Below are 16092 nucleotides of genomic sequence, written 5' to 3'. Positions count from 1 at the left end.
GGAATGAATGAATGAAAATTGCACATGTGAGTTAGACTTTAGATCAAGTGTAAATCATAACACATGTGTCTAGTTGTAGTAATTATTGAGGAGAAATCAGATAAAGAGCTACTGGGGAAAGGAAACAACAGAGAGATCAGACTGTTTGGGGTTGTGGGGGTAGGAAACTGCAAATAATCACAGTATTGATTTTGTGTGACTGTTAATAGAAATTGTGCACAATGCAACTTTATTTTTGATTATGGGTTTGCTAATGAAAACACACAGCTTAATTATCTAATTCAGTAATTACCTTACAACAGCCATATTTGTGTGTCAGAGCCGCAGAGACTTTAGGACAAAAAAAAATTGCCATGAATCTTGACTGTCAATTTCTACTCTTAATGATGCACTGTGAGAGATGTTACCAGGGAAATCGCCTGCACAACATAATTTAGTCATTAGATATGTAAGTTAAGACACACACAAACACTCGCGCACACACATACACACGCTATACGTCGTTTCCTTCTTGAAACAGACTGCATTTAAGGGGTCTTCTGAATAAGGTTCATCACACACCGGAAGATGCCTGAGTGACAACACCGACTGACTCTCCGCTGTTCGAGTTTGAAGAAACAACATAATTTACTTGTGTTATGAATGATTATTATGAATTGTATTGAATACATTTCACTTCATATTTTAATGTAAGGTCAGTTGAATGCTTCCACATACCATTGAAATGCCTTTCCATACAATTAATAATCTGAACCTTGATGGTGTGAGTGTTTAAATTATGTCTAAAGCATAATATTATGTATCATTAGAAATATTATGTATCATTCAATATAATAGTATGTAAATGAGTTTTAATTAATGAGATTTATTAGTAGAATTGCATGTATCACAAAACATGTAGCAAATTATGGAACCTTTAGGAAAAAAGAGCATTTAGTGTTGACTGTATTAAACTAAACTATGTTTAATCACATTTGGTTGACAAACACATGTAATCCAGTTACAGTGCTTGCTGTTTCTTTATAATAACGTGTTAAACTCTTTGATTTTTACAGTGCACATAAGTTTTCCAGGTCAGGATCTGTACGCCTGTGTATCATTACAATGAACACCAGTGGGTCTGTGGAATATTTCATCCTGGATGGACTCAAGGATAAAGTCGTACTTCCCATCTTCTTCACTGTCTATGTTTCTGTTCTAAGTGGAAACAGCATGATCATATACCTTGTTAGAACTGACCCAAAACTCGACACTCCTATGTATTTTTTCCTTCACAATTTGTCCTTTTCTGATATCGTGTACACATCGGTAACCATTCCTAAAATGCTGTCAGTTTTCCTTACAGGGGACAAGACCATTTCCAAAACTGGATGTTTTATGCAGATACACTTTGTTCTCTGGATGGGACTGACAGGTCGTGGTTTGCTGACTGCAATGGCGTTTGACCGCTATGTAGCAATCTGTAACCCTCTACGGTACACGGCTATCATGACCAGAAAGCTGTGTGTTCTGTTGATATTTGCTTCATGGACTTATGGGGCCCTTATAGTTCTGTCCCCAGTTATTTGGGCAACTCAGTTGCCGTACTGCGGACCTAATGTTGTTAGGCACATGTTCTGCGATCACTCTTCTGTTCTGACCCTTGCTTGTGTCGACACAACTAGAAATAGCATTTTCGCCCTAATTCTTGCCCTAACTGGACTTCTCACCACATTCCTTCTCATCTTAATTTCATATGTGTATATTGGGAAAGCTATGAGAAGAATGAACATGGCACAGAAGCTTAAAGCTGGGGCGACTTGTGTGTCACACTTGATAGTGGTGTTTATCTCATATTTCTCTGCCTTCTTTGTGTACATCTCATACAGAGTGTCTAAATTTGACCCTGATGTCCGCTTAATGATTGCTTTGCTGTATTCCGTCCTGACACCCTTGCTGAACCCCATCATTTACAGCTTGAGGAATAAAGAGCTGCAAGATGCAATGAAGAGAGCATTTTATAGATGTGCCGTTCATTCAAAAGTCACTAGGAAAACAGTTCCTTCTGTGGCTTAGAGTGAGCATAAATCTGTACATTGTGAAAGCAATAAAGTTTAGTCAGCTGAAAAGTTATGGAACAAGGACAATTGGATAGTTACAGTGTATGAAAGAAACTTCAAAACATTTCAGTTGATTAGCACTGTTACAAACACGTCATTCTTGCTATATGACAAATGAACATCACGTTCATTTGTTCTATGGTAAAATGATGTCATCCAAATGGTTTGGACTATTATATAATTATACAATTAACATGCATCTGATAGAAAAATTGGGCATTTTTAATACATTATTCTTTTTTCACTTCACTACAAAAACATATTGTCAGAACTGTATGCTTAATTTGGAATTATGCTTCAGTTATTACACAGATGTAGCTGTTTGTAATATGCACATGATAAGCATCTAAAAACTATACTCGTAAAAGAATTGTGGTTTTACTGTGAGAATGAGAAACATTTAACTGAGGAATATGATGAAGCACGTCTTGCACTGTCTTCCTGACAAACACACATGAGAAAGATGAAACCATGCCATGAGAAAACTCTGTAAAATATTGCCCAACCTACTGTGGTAGTATTAAAGAATACTTCATAATTTTTACACATGTTTCACCCATGTTTTGAATTATGTATTACACATAATTTGGTATTGTGTTTTAAAGCTAAAGGAAATGTTTTGCATTTACAGTACTTCTGCCAGGCTATTATTATTATTATTAGTTATTTAATTATTGTACAAATATAACAATGTTGCAAATGTATATATATATCTGGATTGACAGAGCACACTTGTAAACTATACTGTACACACTATATACGGTGCTGTTTTCATTACTTTTGATTTGTTATTAATTAATATATCCGGTGTGTATGTTTGCCAGAAATGTAAAATGTCTAAATATATTTTTAGAACATTTAAAACATTTTTGTTTTGTTTTCATGCTTCTAACATGTAGAAAATGTAGTAAATATCTCTGTGTAACAATTTACTCAATAAATTTTACATACAATACAATTCTGCGTGCTTCAATTACCCAGGAAAATCCCCACTTCCACAGGAATACAACAAATCAAAGGTTTGTTTTAATGACTAAATTAGCACATGAATGTTGACTACTTTAATAGATACTTTACAGTTTCTGGTCACATTTCTTAAGCAGTAAGATGCTGGCATTTTTTGGTGTGCGAGCAACGTAAAGATAAACTGACCACTTATAGTGAATAATGACAAAATTCCAGGGAATCACCAGTTGTTAAAAAAGAAAACTTATTTGATGACCAAATTTAGTCAAAGATTTAGTCAAAGAATTTGAGGTTATTAACAGAAAATCTGGGCAGGACACTGGGATTACATTCCTACTCGTTACATAAAGTTTAGTGGGATTTTTATGACCAGAGAGTCTTAATGACTACACCGGGAAAAAGGACACACACAGACCACAAGGTAGGGACCTAGTGCTACTGGCCTCACTAACACAACCACAGGAACACAGTTTTCTCAAAAATTCTCAGTAATGACCTGGCCTGACCCTTCTTATGTGAACCCTGCTTAAAGTCATTTAAAATTAAAATTCTGTAATCATTTATGCACCCTCCACTTGTTTCAATCATGTATTTTGATCTATTAAATGCAAAGAATTACTAAAGAACGTTGGAAACCTGTAATCATTGAAGTTCATTCTGTTTTTCCTACTGTGGTGTCAGTGCTGGTTTACAACATTTTTATGTTATAATCTTTGTGTTCAAATATAACAAATATAATCTTTGTGTTCAACAGAGAGGCAGTAGTCAGTATGTGAGTAGGAAAATTACTCAAGTATTTGAGATTCTGAATTACCCATATAATGGACACTTTTTATCCCAAGATTCTACAGGGTTTGTGAATGGGGGGTAAGGGAAGCAATTAAAGATGGACAATGACAATATGGTGAGCGTAGAACATCTTGATGAAATTCCTACTACACACATTCATACTTCTGTAAACTGGAACATACACTTTTAGCCGTAAATACTGATCTAAAATAAGTACCTACACAACAGAGTATGTGACTTTGGACACAGTCATTGTAGACTATTTGTAAAGGTACACTGTTAGGTCGTGCCACATGCATTCATCAAGAGGAGACGTGACAAAGCACAACTAAAACAATTTACCAAATAAGATGTAAGCAGTTTTATTTTGAACCACTAGAGGGCCAGAAGATGCAGTGAGTGTACCATGTTATGGAGTAAATCACTCCGTGTTTATCATGGTTTATTCACCACTTTGATTTCATGATATGGATTAAAAATGGATAATTGAAACACTTTATAATGGCAATATTACATTTGTTTCCACCTTGTAATAATAATAACAATAATAATATAATATTCATATAAAAATAATAATAATGTACAATTCCTGTTTATTTATTTACTCATTCATTTTCTTTTTTGGCCTAGTCTCTTAATTTATCTGGGGTTGCCACAGCGGAATGAACTGCCAACTTATCCAGCATATATGTTTGCCATTTTATATGTTTTACGCAGTGGATGCCCTTCCGGCTGCAACCCATAACTGGGAAACATCCCTACACACTTATTCATTCACATACACTATGGACAATTTAGCTTACCCAATTCACCTGTACCACATGTCTTTGGACTGTGGTGGAAACCAGAGCACCCAGAGGAAACCCACGCAGGCACGGGGAGAACATGCAAACTCCACACAGAAATGCCAACTGACCCAGTCGACCTTCTTGCTGTGAGGCGATCGTGCTACCTACTGCGCCACCATGGCGCCAATTCCTGTTCATTTGAAAATTAAAATAAAATTTGAATGATACAGATAGAAAGAAACACTGTACCATGTCATTGAGTAAATGATATATGATGAATTACTGATTCAATGAACAACTTTTATCATCACCTTGTTCTCCAACATATTCATAGACCCTGTATTGGCACTTACTTTTATAATATACACCAATAATGGTGGGTTGTTTAAATATGAATAAATCCAATAATGGTTTAAAGCTTGGTTAAAAATGCTATTTAAAATTTGGACAAGCAGTTGGGTTTGCTATCACCGCCCCCACTTACCCCCAAAGACACACCGACCCAAATATATCTATATATATATATTTCTCATATTTAGGTGGAGTTAAATATGGAAAAAAACATATTGTTAAAGTCTAAATGTTTAATTTTAAATCTATAAAAAAAGTAACCCAATTATTGTTTTTCCTTTTTAATCAAAAGTGGGGCTGAAATAGCTCAGCCTTTTGTATATTGTACCTTTCTGATTCGAAATAAATGTAATAATGTATAATAATAATAATAATAATAATAATAATAATAATAATAATAAAAACAATAGTACAGTTTCGATGAAATTAGAATGATTCAAGTTAAATTCAAGTTAAATTCAGTTATTTTTACCAAATTGTATTAAACACAGCAGGGACAAATAAGTTAATAATAGTTGCATTGCAATCACTGCCCGAAAGAGAATTATAAAAAAAGAGAATTATATTTATATACAAATATATTTCAATTTTCATAATATGTCGAATAATAGTCTTTGTATTGTACAAGAATTTCTACAGCTAGATTAGATTAAATTTACAGCATTTTTAAAACAGAAAACATTTTTTTTTCCCTTACAAATTTTAATTAGAAAAGTAACACAAATTTATATAGAATTGACCTTTTTTCTCCACCACAGATTAGTCATTTTTTGTCTTATCTCTTTGGTCTGTAAACCATACACTAAAGGATTTAATCCAGGTGGTATAATATGAAACATTATACTAGCTAGTTTCCTATTGTCTGAGTATTCAGGGAAACGATGGAGAAAAGTCATGGTAGCTCCAGAAAAGAACATGATTAAATAAACAGCTAAATGAGTGCTGCAGGTTTTTAGAGCTTTGCTGTTGAGTGCTTTGCTTTTGCTTGTTTTGCATACCGCCGCAATCTTGACGTATGTTATAAATATAGAAACTGCTGAAAAGCAGAGCACAGCCACAGTATAAACAATTCCATAAATATTATTTATGACCACACTTTCACAGGACAGTTTAAAAAGAGAGGCATTGTCACAGAAAGGGTTTTCAATTTTCGACCTGCAGTGAGAGAGACGTATAGTCAGGCCTAACATTATCGTCACAAGAAGAATAGCCAACCCCCATGCTGATGCTGAGAGCTTAATAACCATCTTATTGGTCATTATAGCTGAATATCTCAGTGGATTACATATAGCCACATATCTGTCGAAGGCCATAATTATCAGCACATAATGGCATGCTGCTATGAAAATATGTACAAAATATGCTTGAGTAACACAATCCATGTATGTTATATAACGTTCTGATGTATCCTTTAAAATGTCTAGCATTAAACGAGGCATGATGACTGTAGTGCCTATTATATCATTTAGTGGCAAATTACAGAATAGAAAATGCATAGGATGATGTAGATTCTTCTCAGTTGATATCAGAACTATAAGTCCAATGTTGGAGACCATTGTAAAAACATAAGCCAAGAGGAGCAGAATGAAGACAGGATAGGTAGACTGAGGTGTAACTCTGAATCCCTCTACTAGAAGAATGCTGTGTCTGAATGTCTCGTTTAAGTCCATGGTCAATTCTTCACAAAACCTGACAAGAGGAAAAATTGCATTTAATAAAAAAAGCATTTAAATTAATAAATGTAATTAAAAGCATATCATGGTTGACTAACTACATATGTATACATACTTATACTTACAACTGATTGCCTTAAACAATTCAACTCTGTTGTTTTCAATGCAATATAAAGGTTAAATAGTCTACAGTAAAACATACTTCATTGAAGAAAAAAGTACTTGCCCTTCCCTTTAAATATGTGGTTTAAGTGTGTTACTATGATGCTAATCATCCCAAAGGACATCTATCCACTTGGAACATTGCTACTGTAAGTATAATCCCTTACATGACATGATGAAAAAGTAAGAAGAATATTAAAACCTAACTTACTCTTTTCTATGATTATTTATAGCATGCTTCTAAGGAGGACTATTGTTTCTTTAATTTGAATAATAATAAATTATTTTAAAATCTTGATGCAGGTATTGGTAGCATAAAGTATATTCTGATATGAACACTCATCTTTAGAGCCATTTCGCGAGTTCACTCAGAAAAAATACTTTTGTTTCCATTTCACTTTCACAGGTATAAAACACAGGGTGACGCAGTGGCGCAGTAGGTAGTGCTGTCACCTCACAGCAAGAAGGTCGCTGGTTCGAGCCTCGGCTGGGTCAGTTGGCGTTTCTGTGTGGAGTTTGCATGTTCTCCCTGCGTTCGCGTGGGTTTCCTTCGGGTGCTCTAGTTTCCCCCATAGTCCAAAGACATGTGGTACAGGTGAATTGTTCGTAGTCTATGAGTGTGAGTAAGTGTGAATGGATATTTCCCAGAGATGGGTTGCGGCTGGATGGGCATCCGCTGCGTAAAACATGTGCTGGATAAGTAGGCGGTTCATTCCGCTGTGGTGACCCCGGATTAATAAAGGGACTAAGCTGAAAAGAAAATTAATGAATGAATGAAGGTATAAAACAAACAGATACTCTGTCAAACATAACATATCAACAGGAAGATTTAAAAGCACTTATTTTAGATTGGGTAGAAGTAAGGTTCAGGTGATTAAGTGAAACCAGTTGGTGCTATTTTGTAAACTTTTGCAACTTGAAACATACTTTTGTCCAAACAAAAAAGTCAGAACCTAAATGCGATTGAAACAAAAAGGTATATTCCAAATCCTGAAAAATAGGTAGCTGGTTTTTATAAATTATCCTAAGAAAAGAATGGGTGTTGATCAGGGCTTGACATAACTTATTTTGATCACCAGCCACTGAGGCTAGTAGTTTTTCAACATCACTAGCCACTTGGCATTTTCACTAGCCACAATTTTGTTGTTGGGAAAATATATTTTATATGCATAAATTTGACTTTGACATACTAAAATTACTTGATTAGATGTTGTGTTATGTCCACATGCCTCCTCATTCATTTCACTATTTGTGTGTCATGTATGAGCTTGCTCAATGAGCATAAGCAAATGGGTCATGGTTTCATTGTGTTGTATTAGAATTAGTTTTTATATCACATGACTGTTTAGAGATCAAAATGAAGGATTTACCAAATTTATCTCTGACCACACCAAACATAAATAAATAATTGTTTCTTAGCCACAAATTTTAAATGTGTCAAAACAAGCTAAATTTAGCTGTATACTATACTTTTTATTTCACAAAACATTCCTTAAAAATGAAAACAATTGACATTTAAAAAATAATTATTGTCATGTATCTAAAACTATGCACAGTAGTCTGTCCTGGCTAAAGGCCTATCAGATCACAACATAAATGGGAAGTTAATGCATGTGCATGAGCATAACTTTTTGTCTAGTCTATTTGAAAGAGAACCGATCGCACAAGTTGCGTTTCTTGGCACAGTTGCTTCATGCAAGAAAACGGGAGCATTTTAAACAGTTGCGTGCATCACATCAGCTATGCGCGCCAGTGATCATCCGCACATTCGTATTCACCTGCTTTCTTTTGCTCGCGCGAACACAATTGTTTTTTTCAGTCGTGCTGCTTCTTGATTCTAAGATTGCATTTGCACGCATATTGGGCCATCCTTATTGTCGAACCCTGCTTTTAAGAAAACTACAATTTCAAAATTATTTTTAACCAGCCAAAGTGGCTAGTGGGAGTGTCTGTCTAATCTGCCACAGATGAAATTTACCTGCATTTGGCAGGTTCGTGGGTGTTCAATAGTTTTAGGACAACATTGATTAAAGGTTTTGATCCATTTGAAATGTTGACTACTGTATACTACATTGAAACCGAGGGAGGCACAGACAATACAAAACAAAACTATCAAAACCACAAGTCATAGATTGCCACCAGGATTGCAACTTAACCAGAGAAATAGTGTGATTGTCCCCAGTGAATGACGTTCAGCCGTAATCCCACTGGGACAAATAACTCACTCTGTGGGCAACCAGATGGTGGCATTATCCCTTGTAAGGCTATGCAACATTGGAGTTAATCTCTCAGGTTGCCGATGAGACAACCAATCTCTCCAGTAAAATGTAATCAGTGGTTGGCAGTGGAAACAGTCAAAAATGCAAGACATGACATTGGGTGTGAACCGCACTGACCCCCACCTCTGAACATCCTGGTCTCCCTGTTATAGCCAAGGAAATCAACCTTGAGCAGGTCACCATTCCTGTTGAGTAATTTAGCTCTGAGCAGCACACACCCATTTTCCTTGCCACAGACACCAGGTTAAAGCAGCCTAATTTCCCCATCATGTTCAAAAGAATTAGTCCTGAGCAGCACACTTCCTTTAACAATACCTTGGAAGACGTTCCCAATACGGAACAGCCTCCTTTTCCTGTCATGGTCACAATTGTTTAACATGGTCAGTAATTGTTCTAAGGACACGCCGGTCTGTGGAAAGGCAAGATCCGTCCAAGGACTGAGGGTGCAGCAACACAGCAGAGTGATGGACACCCGGTGCATGCTCGCATACCATGCCTTTCTGGGGTCCCAATCATGCAGCCAGCGCTGAAGTGTTCTCATATGAAGCCTAATGCGCAATAGAGGTTGCCATATGCCTTTATAACCTCTAAAATGTTTTCAGTGGGACCACTGTTTTCCTGTCAAGAGTACTCAGGATAGGACTCAGGACAGGACAGGACATCAACAGCCTGGTGCCCTCCTCTGTGAGGTGGGAGTATGCGCTTCTGTGTGAGCATCCTGAATGGCATTTTGTGTAAATGGCGGTTGAATTTGTACAGATCTAGGATTGGTCTTAACCCAACGCTCTTTTGCACACCTGGAGAGAGAGGAAACTGCTCTTTTATTGACAACTTAGTTACTGCCGGCCCAGAGGCCAGCAGTGGGGTTTTTAAAGTCGCTGTTGTTGAGTGTAGTACTCCTGTGGAGAACATGACCATCGTCTTTTCTAAGGCACGGGCGGCCAATTTGGTAGTCATTAAAGCATAATCGCTTGCCGTGCGGAGCTTGTGCATCAAGTCTGGAAAGAACCAGCTTCTTGCAGCTCAGCCAACTTATGCACTTGGTAGCCTTGATTGGTGGCCATGGTGTGCAAAGTGGAAGCAGCCTGGCCCACAGCAGTTTAGGCTCTGGCTGTGAGAGACTCAGATAGCCTGCATTCCAGTGGATGCCAACACTCAGTCGAAGCTTGGACAGAGCGATCTGTAGAGGAGCGAGGGGTCCACATCCCTGAAGACGATGGATGAGCCGCAACTATAATCCTCAGGTCTACCCGTGTGCTAAGCTGCTTGTGGCGAGCAGCAGGGGTGGCGCACCCACATGCTAGAGTACACCGCGACCTCAGTTCAGCAGTCAACAGTCAAGCCCTCACAGTGAGGGCAAGAGCCTCAACATGCTAGACCCCCGATATGTGATGCAGTACTCGTGTCTGTCATCTGTCTGTCATTAAAAATTTAACTGCTCACTTTGCAACCCCTGGTTATATACTCTACTAATGATTAATCACAGCACCTGCGGAGCCGAGCTCTGCCAACTCATTGGTAAGCCCAACAACTACTTAAAAAATCAGACGATATGTCTGATTTCATGGCAATTGATTGTAAAACCTTAGAGATTGTGCAAATTCTGAAAGCATCAACCTGCAGTCTTGACACACACTCCCCACATCATTTTTCAAAACAGTGTTTAATTGTCTAGAAATAGATCTTCTAAATGTGGTTAATGCTTCTCTTCTTTCAGGGACTTTTCTCAAACTCACTTAAAATTGCAGTTGTTAAAGCCTTCTCGAAAAAGAGCAACCTGGATAACACCCTATTGAGCAACTATAGACAGATTTCAAATCTCCATTTGATTGGCAAAATCAGTGAAAAAGTTGTTTTTAACCAGGTTAACAAGTTCTTAAGCTCTCAATTTTCAATCCAGTTTCAGAGCACATCATAATAAAGAGAGCGCCCTTATAAAGATAATTAATGATATCCACCTAAATACAGATTCAGGCAAACAAACTAACTGCAGGGATTTCTTGATCTCAGTGCTGCATTTGACACTATCGATCACAGCATACTTTTGGAAAGGCTGAAAAACTGGGTTGGGCTGTCTGGGACAGTCCTCAAATGGTTCAGGTATTACCTTCAAGGGAGAGGTTACTATGTCAGTATAGGTGACCATAGGTCGAGGTGACATGCGGAGTCCCACAAGATTAAATTCTGGCACCTCTCCTGTTCAACCTTTATATGCTCCCACTGAGCCAAAAATGAGAAAGAACCAAATCTCCTACCACAGCTATGCTGATGACACAGATCTACTTAGCCTCACCTAATGACTTCAGCCCCATTGACACCCTCTGCCAATGCATTGATGAAATTAGCAGTTGGAAGTGGCAAAACTTTCTTTAGTTAAACAAAGAGAAAACTGAAGTCATTGCATTTGGGAACAGACACGAGGTTCTCAAGGTGAAAGCGTACCTTGGCTGTAAGGGTCAAACAACAAAAAATAAGGTCAAGAATCTTAGTGTGATTCTGGAGTCAGATATGAGTTTCAGTAGCCATGTCAAAGCAGTAACTAAATCAGCATACTATCATCTCAAAACATTGCAAGAATTAAATGCTTTGTTTCCAGTGAAGACTTGGAGAAACTTGTCATGCTTTTATCACCAGCAGGGTAGATTACTGTAATGGACTCCTCACTGGCCTTCCCAAAAAGACAGTCAGACATTTGCAGCTCATTCAGAATGCTGCAGCCAGGATTCTGACCAAAACCAGAAAATCAAAGCACATCACACTGTCCTCAGGTCTTTACACTGGCTCTGTTACATTCAGAATTGATTTTAAAGTATTATTACTTGTCTATAAATCACTAAATGGCCTTGGACCTCAATACATTACAGATATACAGATATACTGAATACAAACCTAACAGGTCACTCAGATCTTTCAGGATCATATAAACTAGAACTTCCTAGAGTTCGGTCAAAGCAAGGTGAATCCGCCTCAGGATACTACGTCCCTCGCTGCTGGAATCAACTTCCAGAAATAATCAGATGTGCTCCAACATTAGGTACATTTAAATCAAGACTGCACTGTGCTACGTCTGACAAATCTTACTATTATGTCTTTATTTGTTTTGTCATACTTTTATCATTCTTTTATCTTTCATCTCTTTTATTCCTGTTTATGTGAAATCATTTTGAATTGCCACTGTGTATAAAATGTGCTATATAAATAAACTTGCCTAAATAAACTAGCAAAATTTAAAGGTTCTGCATAAGAGGTGGCTGAATTAGAGATAAAAACCTTTTTTCAAAATAAACTTAATATCAGACCCCAGATTTATGGCCACAGTACAGTGCAAACCATTCCAGTTTTCGGATCGTCCATGTAACAAATGTCCAAGCAAGCGTTGAAACACAAATAACACACTATGCTTGGCTTGGCAAAACAAAACTCACTGAAAGTGGGGTTACACAAACAACGCTATAGAGAGAATGAAGAACAAATAAAAGGTTATACATATCTCAAACTAAAGGGACATGAAAAGACACAACCAATGAGAAACTAGACACATGACTAGGACAACCAATGAGGAACAAGACATCATGAGGAACCAATGAGGAACAAGGCTAAATCATCTAATTAAAATATGACACTCGAACAAAAATGTTAACTAATCATGAAACAGGAAAGATGAGATTAAACTACAAAATAAAAGATAAAAGACAAGAGAACATGATACAACCTAAAATTTACCTCTTTATCTCAAATAAGGTGGTGGTTATTGGCCAGTATTCCATTGTAAATAATCCACAAAATGTAATAATGTTATGCATAAGTGCAGTAGAATAGTTTACATGACTTAAGTTTTGCATTTTTTAGTTCTACCATCTGTCCTGTCCCTAGGCAATGAGAGTACATCTTTTTATACAAACAGATACACAAATTACAGGAGGAAAATCATGTAAAAAAAAGACAATAAAACAAATGTAAGGAAAAACTTAACATTCCAGTCAGCCAACTAGAACCAGAGCTGTGTATGAGTGCACATGTGTACGTCATTTTTACCAAGGAAGAGTATAACTAGTGGAACATATAGTAAAGTACATCACAAAAAACAAACAGGTATAATAACTGAGGGTATAATCAATGGTGATAATAACAATAAAAATAATAATAAAAATAATATTAATAATAATAGTAATGGGATAAGATTGAAGAAAAGATGGGCAAGAAAAAAGGGGGACTGTAGAGAGAGAAAGAAGAGGTATGGGGCGGGAGATAGAGAGATGAAAGATAAATTATTACATTAAGAATAAATTGGGTGGAAAAGAGAAGAAATAGAGGGATCAAAAGAAATAAGTATTAAATTAATATTTTAGTATATTTTAAGTATTTGATTAGGTTTTTGATTAACAGATTTTAAGAAATCAAATATATAGGAATGAGGCAATTGATGAGTGAATATTTTTGCTCCTGTTGGCTTTTGCTTTAGTATCTAGAACTGTTTACCTTTCCAGTTATTGTTTATTTAATATAATGCATTTCATATAATGGGTCTAAAGAGTCTAGTTGTCTTAATTAAAAGTTCATCAATAAGTGTACAAGAAAAGATATTTTATTATTCCCCACACAAAATAATGTGCATAATATCAAAGATTGCTGCTTGTGAAATATTTTGTAAGATAAGATTAAGTTTTAACCTGTACCCTAGCTGAACCTTAAAACAAAGATGTTAAGTCAAAATAAATAACACATTTTCCACAGCTAAAATGCCTTCTAGTTTATACACAAACTTAACAACAACAAAAAAACATATAAATATAAAATGAAGACAATATATATATATATATATATATATATATATATATATATATATATATATATATATATATATATATATATAAATATATATAGAATAAATATAGCACACATAAAAGACATTTTTAAGAGAAAAATGTGTATTTAAAATATATATATACACAATACAGTAAGGTATAGGTAAAATGATCTTATATGTTGTTTCAATTTTATAAATTAAGGATTCACCTTTTTTCTACACCAAATTTTTACAAACTTCTGTCTTATCTCTTTGGTCTGTAAACCATATACTAAAGGATTTAATCCTGGTGGTACAATATGAAACATTATACTAGCTAGCTTTCTGGTGTCAGAATATTCAGGAACACGATGGAGAAATATAAAACTGGCACAAGAAATAAACATGATTAAATAAACAGCTATGTGAGTGCTACATGTTTTTATGGCTTTGCTGTTGAGTGTTTTGTTTTTGCTAGTTATGCATACAGAAGCAATCTTGGCATATGTTATAAATAATGAACCAAGCGACAAGGTAAAAACGATCACAGTATAAACCATTCCAAAGATATTATTAATAATCACACTTTCACAGGACAGTTTAAACAATGAGGCGTTGTCACAGAAAGGGTTTTCAATGTAAGATCTGCAGCGAGACAAGCGTATAGTGAGACCTAATAGAATGGACACTATAAATATTGAGAGTCCCCAGGCTGATGCTGAGAGTTTAATGACCATTTTATTGGTCATTATAGCTGTGTATCGCAATGGATTACATATAGCCACGTATCTGTCAAAGGCCATGATCATCAGCATATAATGACATGCTACTGCAAATACGTGTACAAAATAAGCTTGAACAACACACTCCGCATATGATATATAACGCTCTGAGCTTTCCCTTAACATGTCTTGCATTAAGCGTGGCAAAACAACATTTGTACCAATTATATCATTCAGTGGCAAATTACAAAAGAGAAAATGCATAGGATGATGTAGATTCTTCTCAGTTGAGATGAGAAATATAAGTCCAATGTTGGAGACCATTATAAACACATAAACCAAAAGGAGAAGGATGAAAACAGGATAGGAAGACTGAGGTGCAACTTTCAGTCCCTCCACAAGAAGAATGTTGTTTGTAATTGTCAGATTATCCATTGACTGCTCTGTACACTTCTGTGTAGAGAAACATACAGACTATTAATCTTGATTGTCATTAACAACATATAATTTGATATTACTGCAACAAAGTACATCAAATGTTTTTTTTCAGATATTTATGAATGTATTTTTAAAATATATTTTAGTTCGATTTTTATATGTACATTTTCATATATGGTTCATAAATACAAAAAGAACAATTAGTAAACTGAAAAACAAAAGAATCAAGAAACTTTTTTTTATTGTTGCAGCAAAATTGATTATCTGTTAAAACAATACTTACTTTACACGGTGTTACTATAAACACTGATGACTCAAGTTTTTAGATGTTCAGTGAAGAACTGTTTTCTGTCCTCCAGCTTTTATTTAGTAGTTTTAAGGGGTTTATGTGACGTTGCTTTCTTCCCAAAGGAGAACACTGGCAGCTCTTATATACATAGTCAACCAGCAAATTACACTGTGATAATGAATGTTGTTAATATTTTGATAATTCAAAATGATATAATCTCATGATTCTGTGTACTCATTTCAGTTTGGTGTTTACAGCAAAACAATTATAGACATATTTTACAAATTCTAATATAAAATAGAAATATTAGGGATTTAAAGTTACACGTCAGCTGAGAATGTATGTGAATATGTGGTGATTCAAGCTGGTTCAGGCATCAAAGGAATTGCAATACGTGTTTGAAAGAGCAGAGGGTGCTAAAGATTTATTCAGTGACATGCTGCATAGACACAATTGCAGCAAGCAAGATAACATTACAGTTTTTCCCAATTGTTTACACACATTTTCTGAAAGCATGCTTCAAATTGTCAGAACTCTACACACAAATCAAAAAAAACACACACACATGGAGCAAAACCTTTCAATTCTCCCGCAAAATGAAACTCTACCTTCAAAGCAATGTAATTTCTTCTCAAAATGGTATTTTGTTTTGAAATGACACACACAAACCATCACATGAATAGACATTTATAAGAACCAGTTGATCACTGATTTGCTTAATGTAAAACACTATGACCACTTCTTCTTCAT

The 16092-nt window shown here is 35.7% G+C and overlaps 3 protein-coding genes across 3 annotated transcripts; 1 reads left to right on the top strand and 2 right to left on the bottom strand.

Moving 5' to 3' along the window:
- Positions 1–651: 651 nt before the first annotated feature.
- or6at1 (odorant receptor, family 6, subfamily AT, member 1) lies at positions 652–2055 on the top strand. Its single transcript, XM_056446371.1, has 2 exons — positions 652–689; positions 1056–2055. The coding sequence occupies exons 1-2, from the start codon at positions 652–654 to the stop codon at positions 2053–2055; spliced, it is 1038 nt and encodes a 345-aa protein (XP_056302346.1).
- A 3663-nt stretch (positions 2056–5718) lies between these two features.
- LOC130214598 (olfactory receptor 146-like) lies at positions 5719–6663 on the bottom strand. The gene has a single exon (XM_056446372.1). It carries the CDS (start codon positions 6661–6663, stop codon positions 5719–5721), a length of 945 nt encoding a protein of 314 aa, XP_056302347.1.
- Positions 6664–14111: 7448 nt separating this feature from the next.
- LOC130214756 (olfactory receptor 146-like) lies at positions 14112–15050 on the bottom strand. The gene has a single exon (XM_056446569.1). The coding sequence runs from the start codon at positions 15048–15050 to the stop codon at positions 14112–14114; it is 939 nt and encodes a 312-aa protein (XP_056302544.1).
- Between the last annotated feature and the right edge of the window lie 1042 nt (positions 15051–16092).

This window comes from Danio aesculapii, chromosome 21 (assembly GCF_903798145.1).
Source record: "Danio aesculapii chromosome 21, fDanAes4.1, whole genome shotgun sequence".
Taxonomy (NCBI): Eukaryota; Metazoa; Chordata; class Actinopteri; order Cypriniformes; family Danionidae; genus Danio; species Danio aesculapii.
This window is presented reverse-complemented; position numbering and strand designations above follow the sequence as displayed.

Coding starts and splice junctions, on each gene's coding strand:
- LOC130214598 (XM_056446372.1), bottom strand. CDS start 6,663: ATGGACTTAAACGAGACATTCAGACACAGCATTCTTCTAGTAGAGGGA.
- or6at1 (XM_056446371.1), top strand. CDS start 652: ATGAATTGTATTGAATACATTTCACTTCATATTTTAAT. Junction 690..1,055: donor ATTTCACTTCATATTTTAAT/GTAAGGTCAGTT, acceptor TGATTTTTACAG/TGCACATAAGTTTTCCAGGT.
- LOC130214756 (XM_056446569.1), bottom strand. CDS start 15,050: ATGGATAATCTGACAATTACAAACAACATTCTTCTTGTGGAGGGACTG.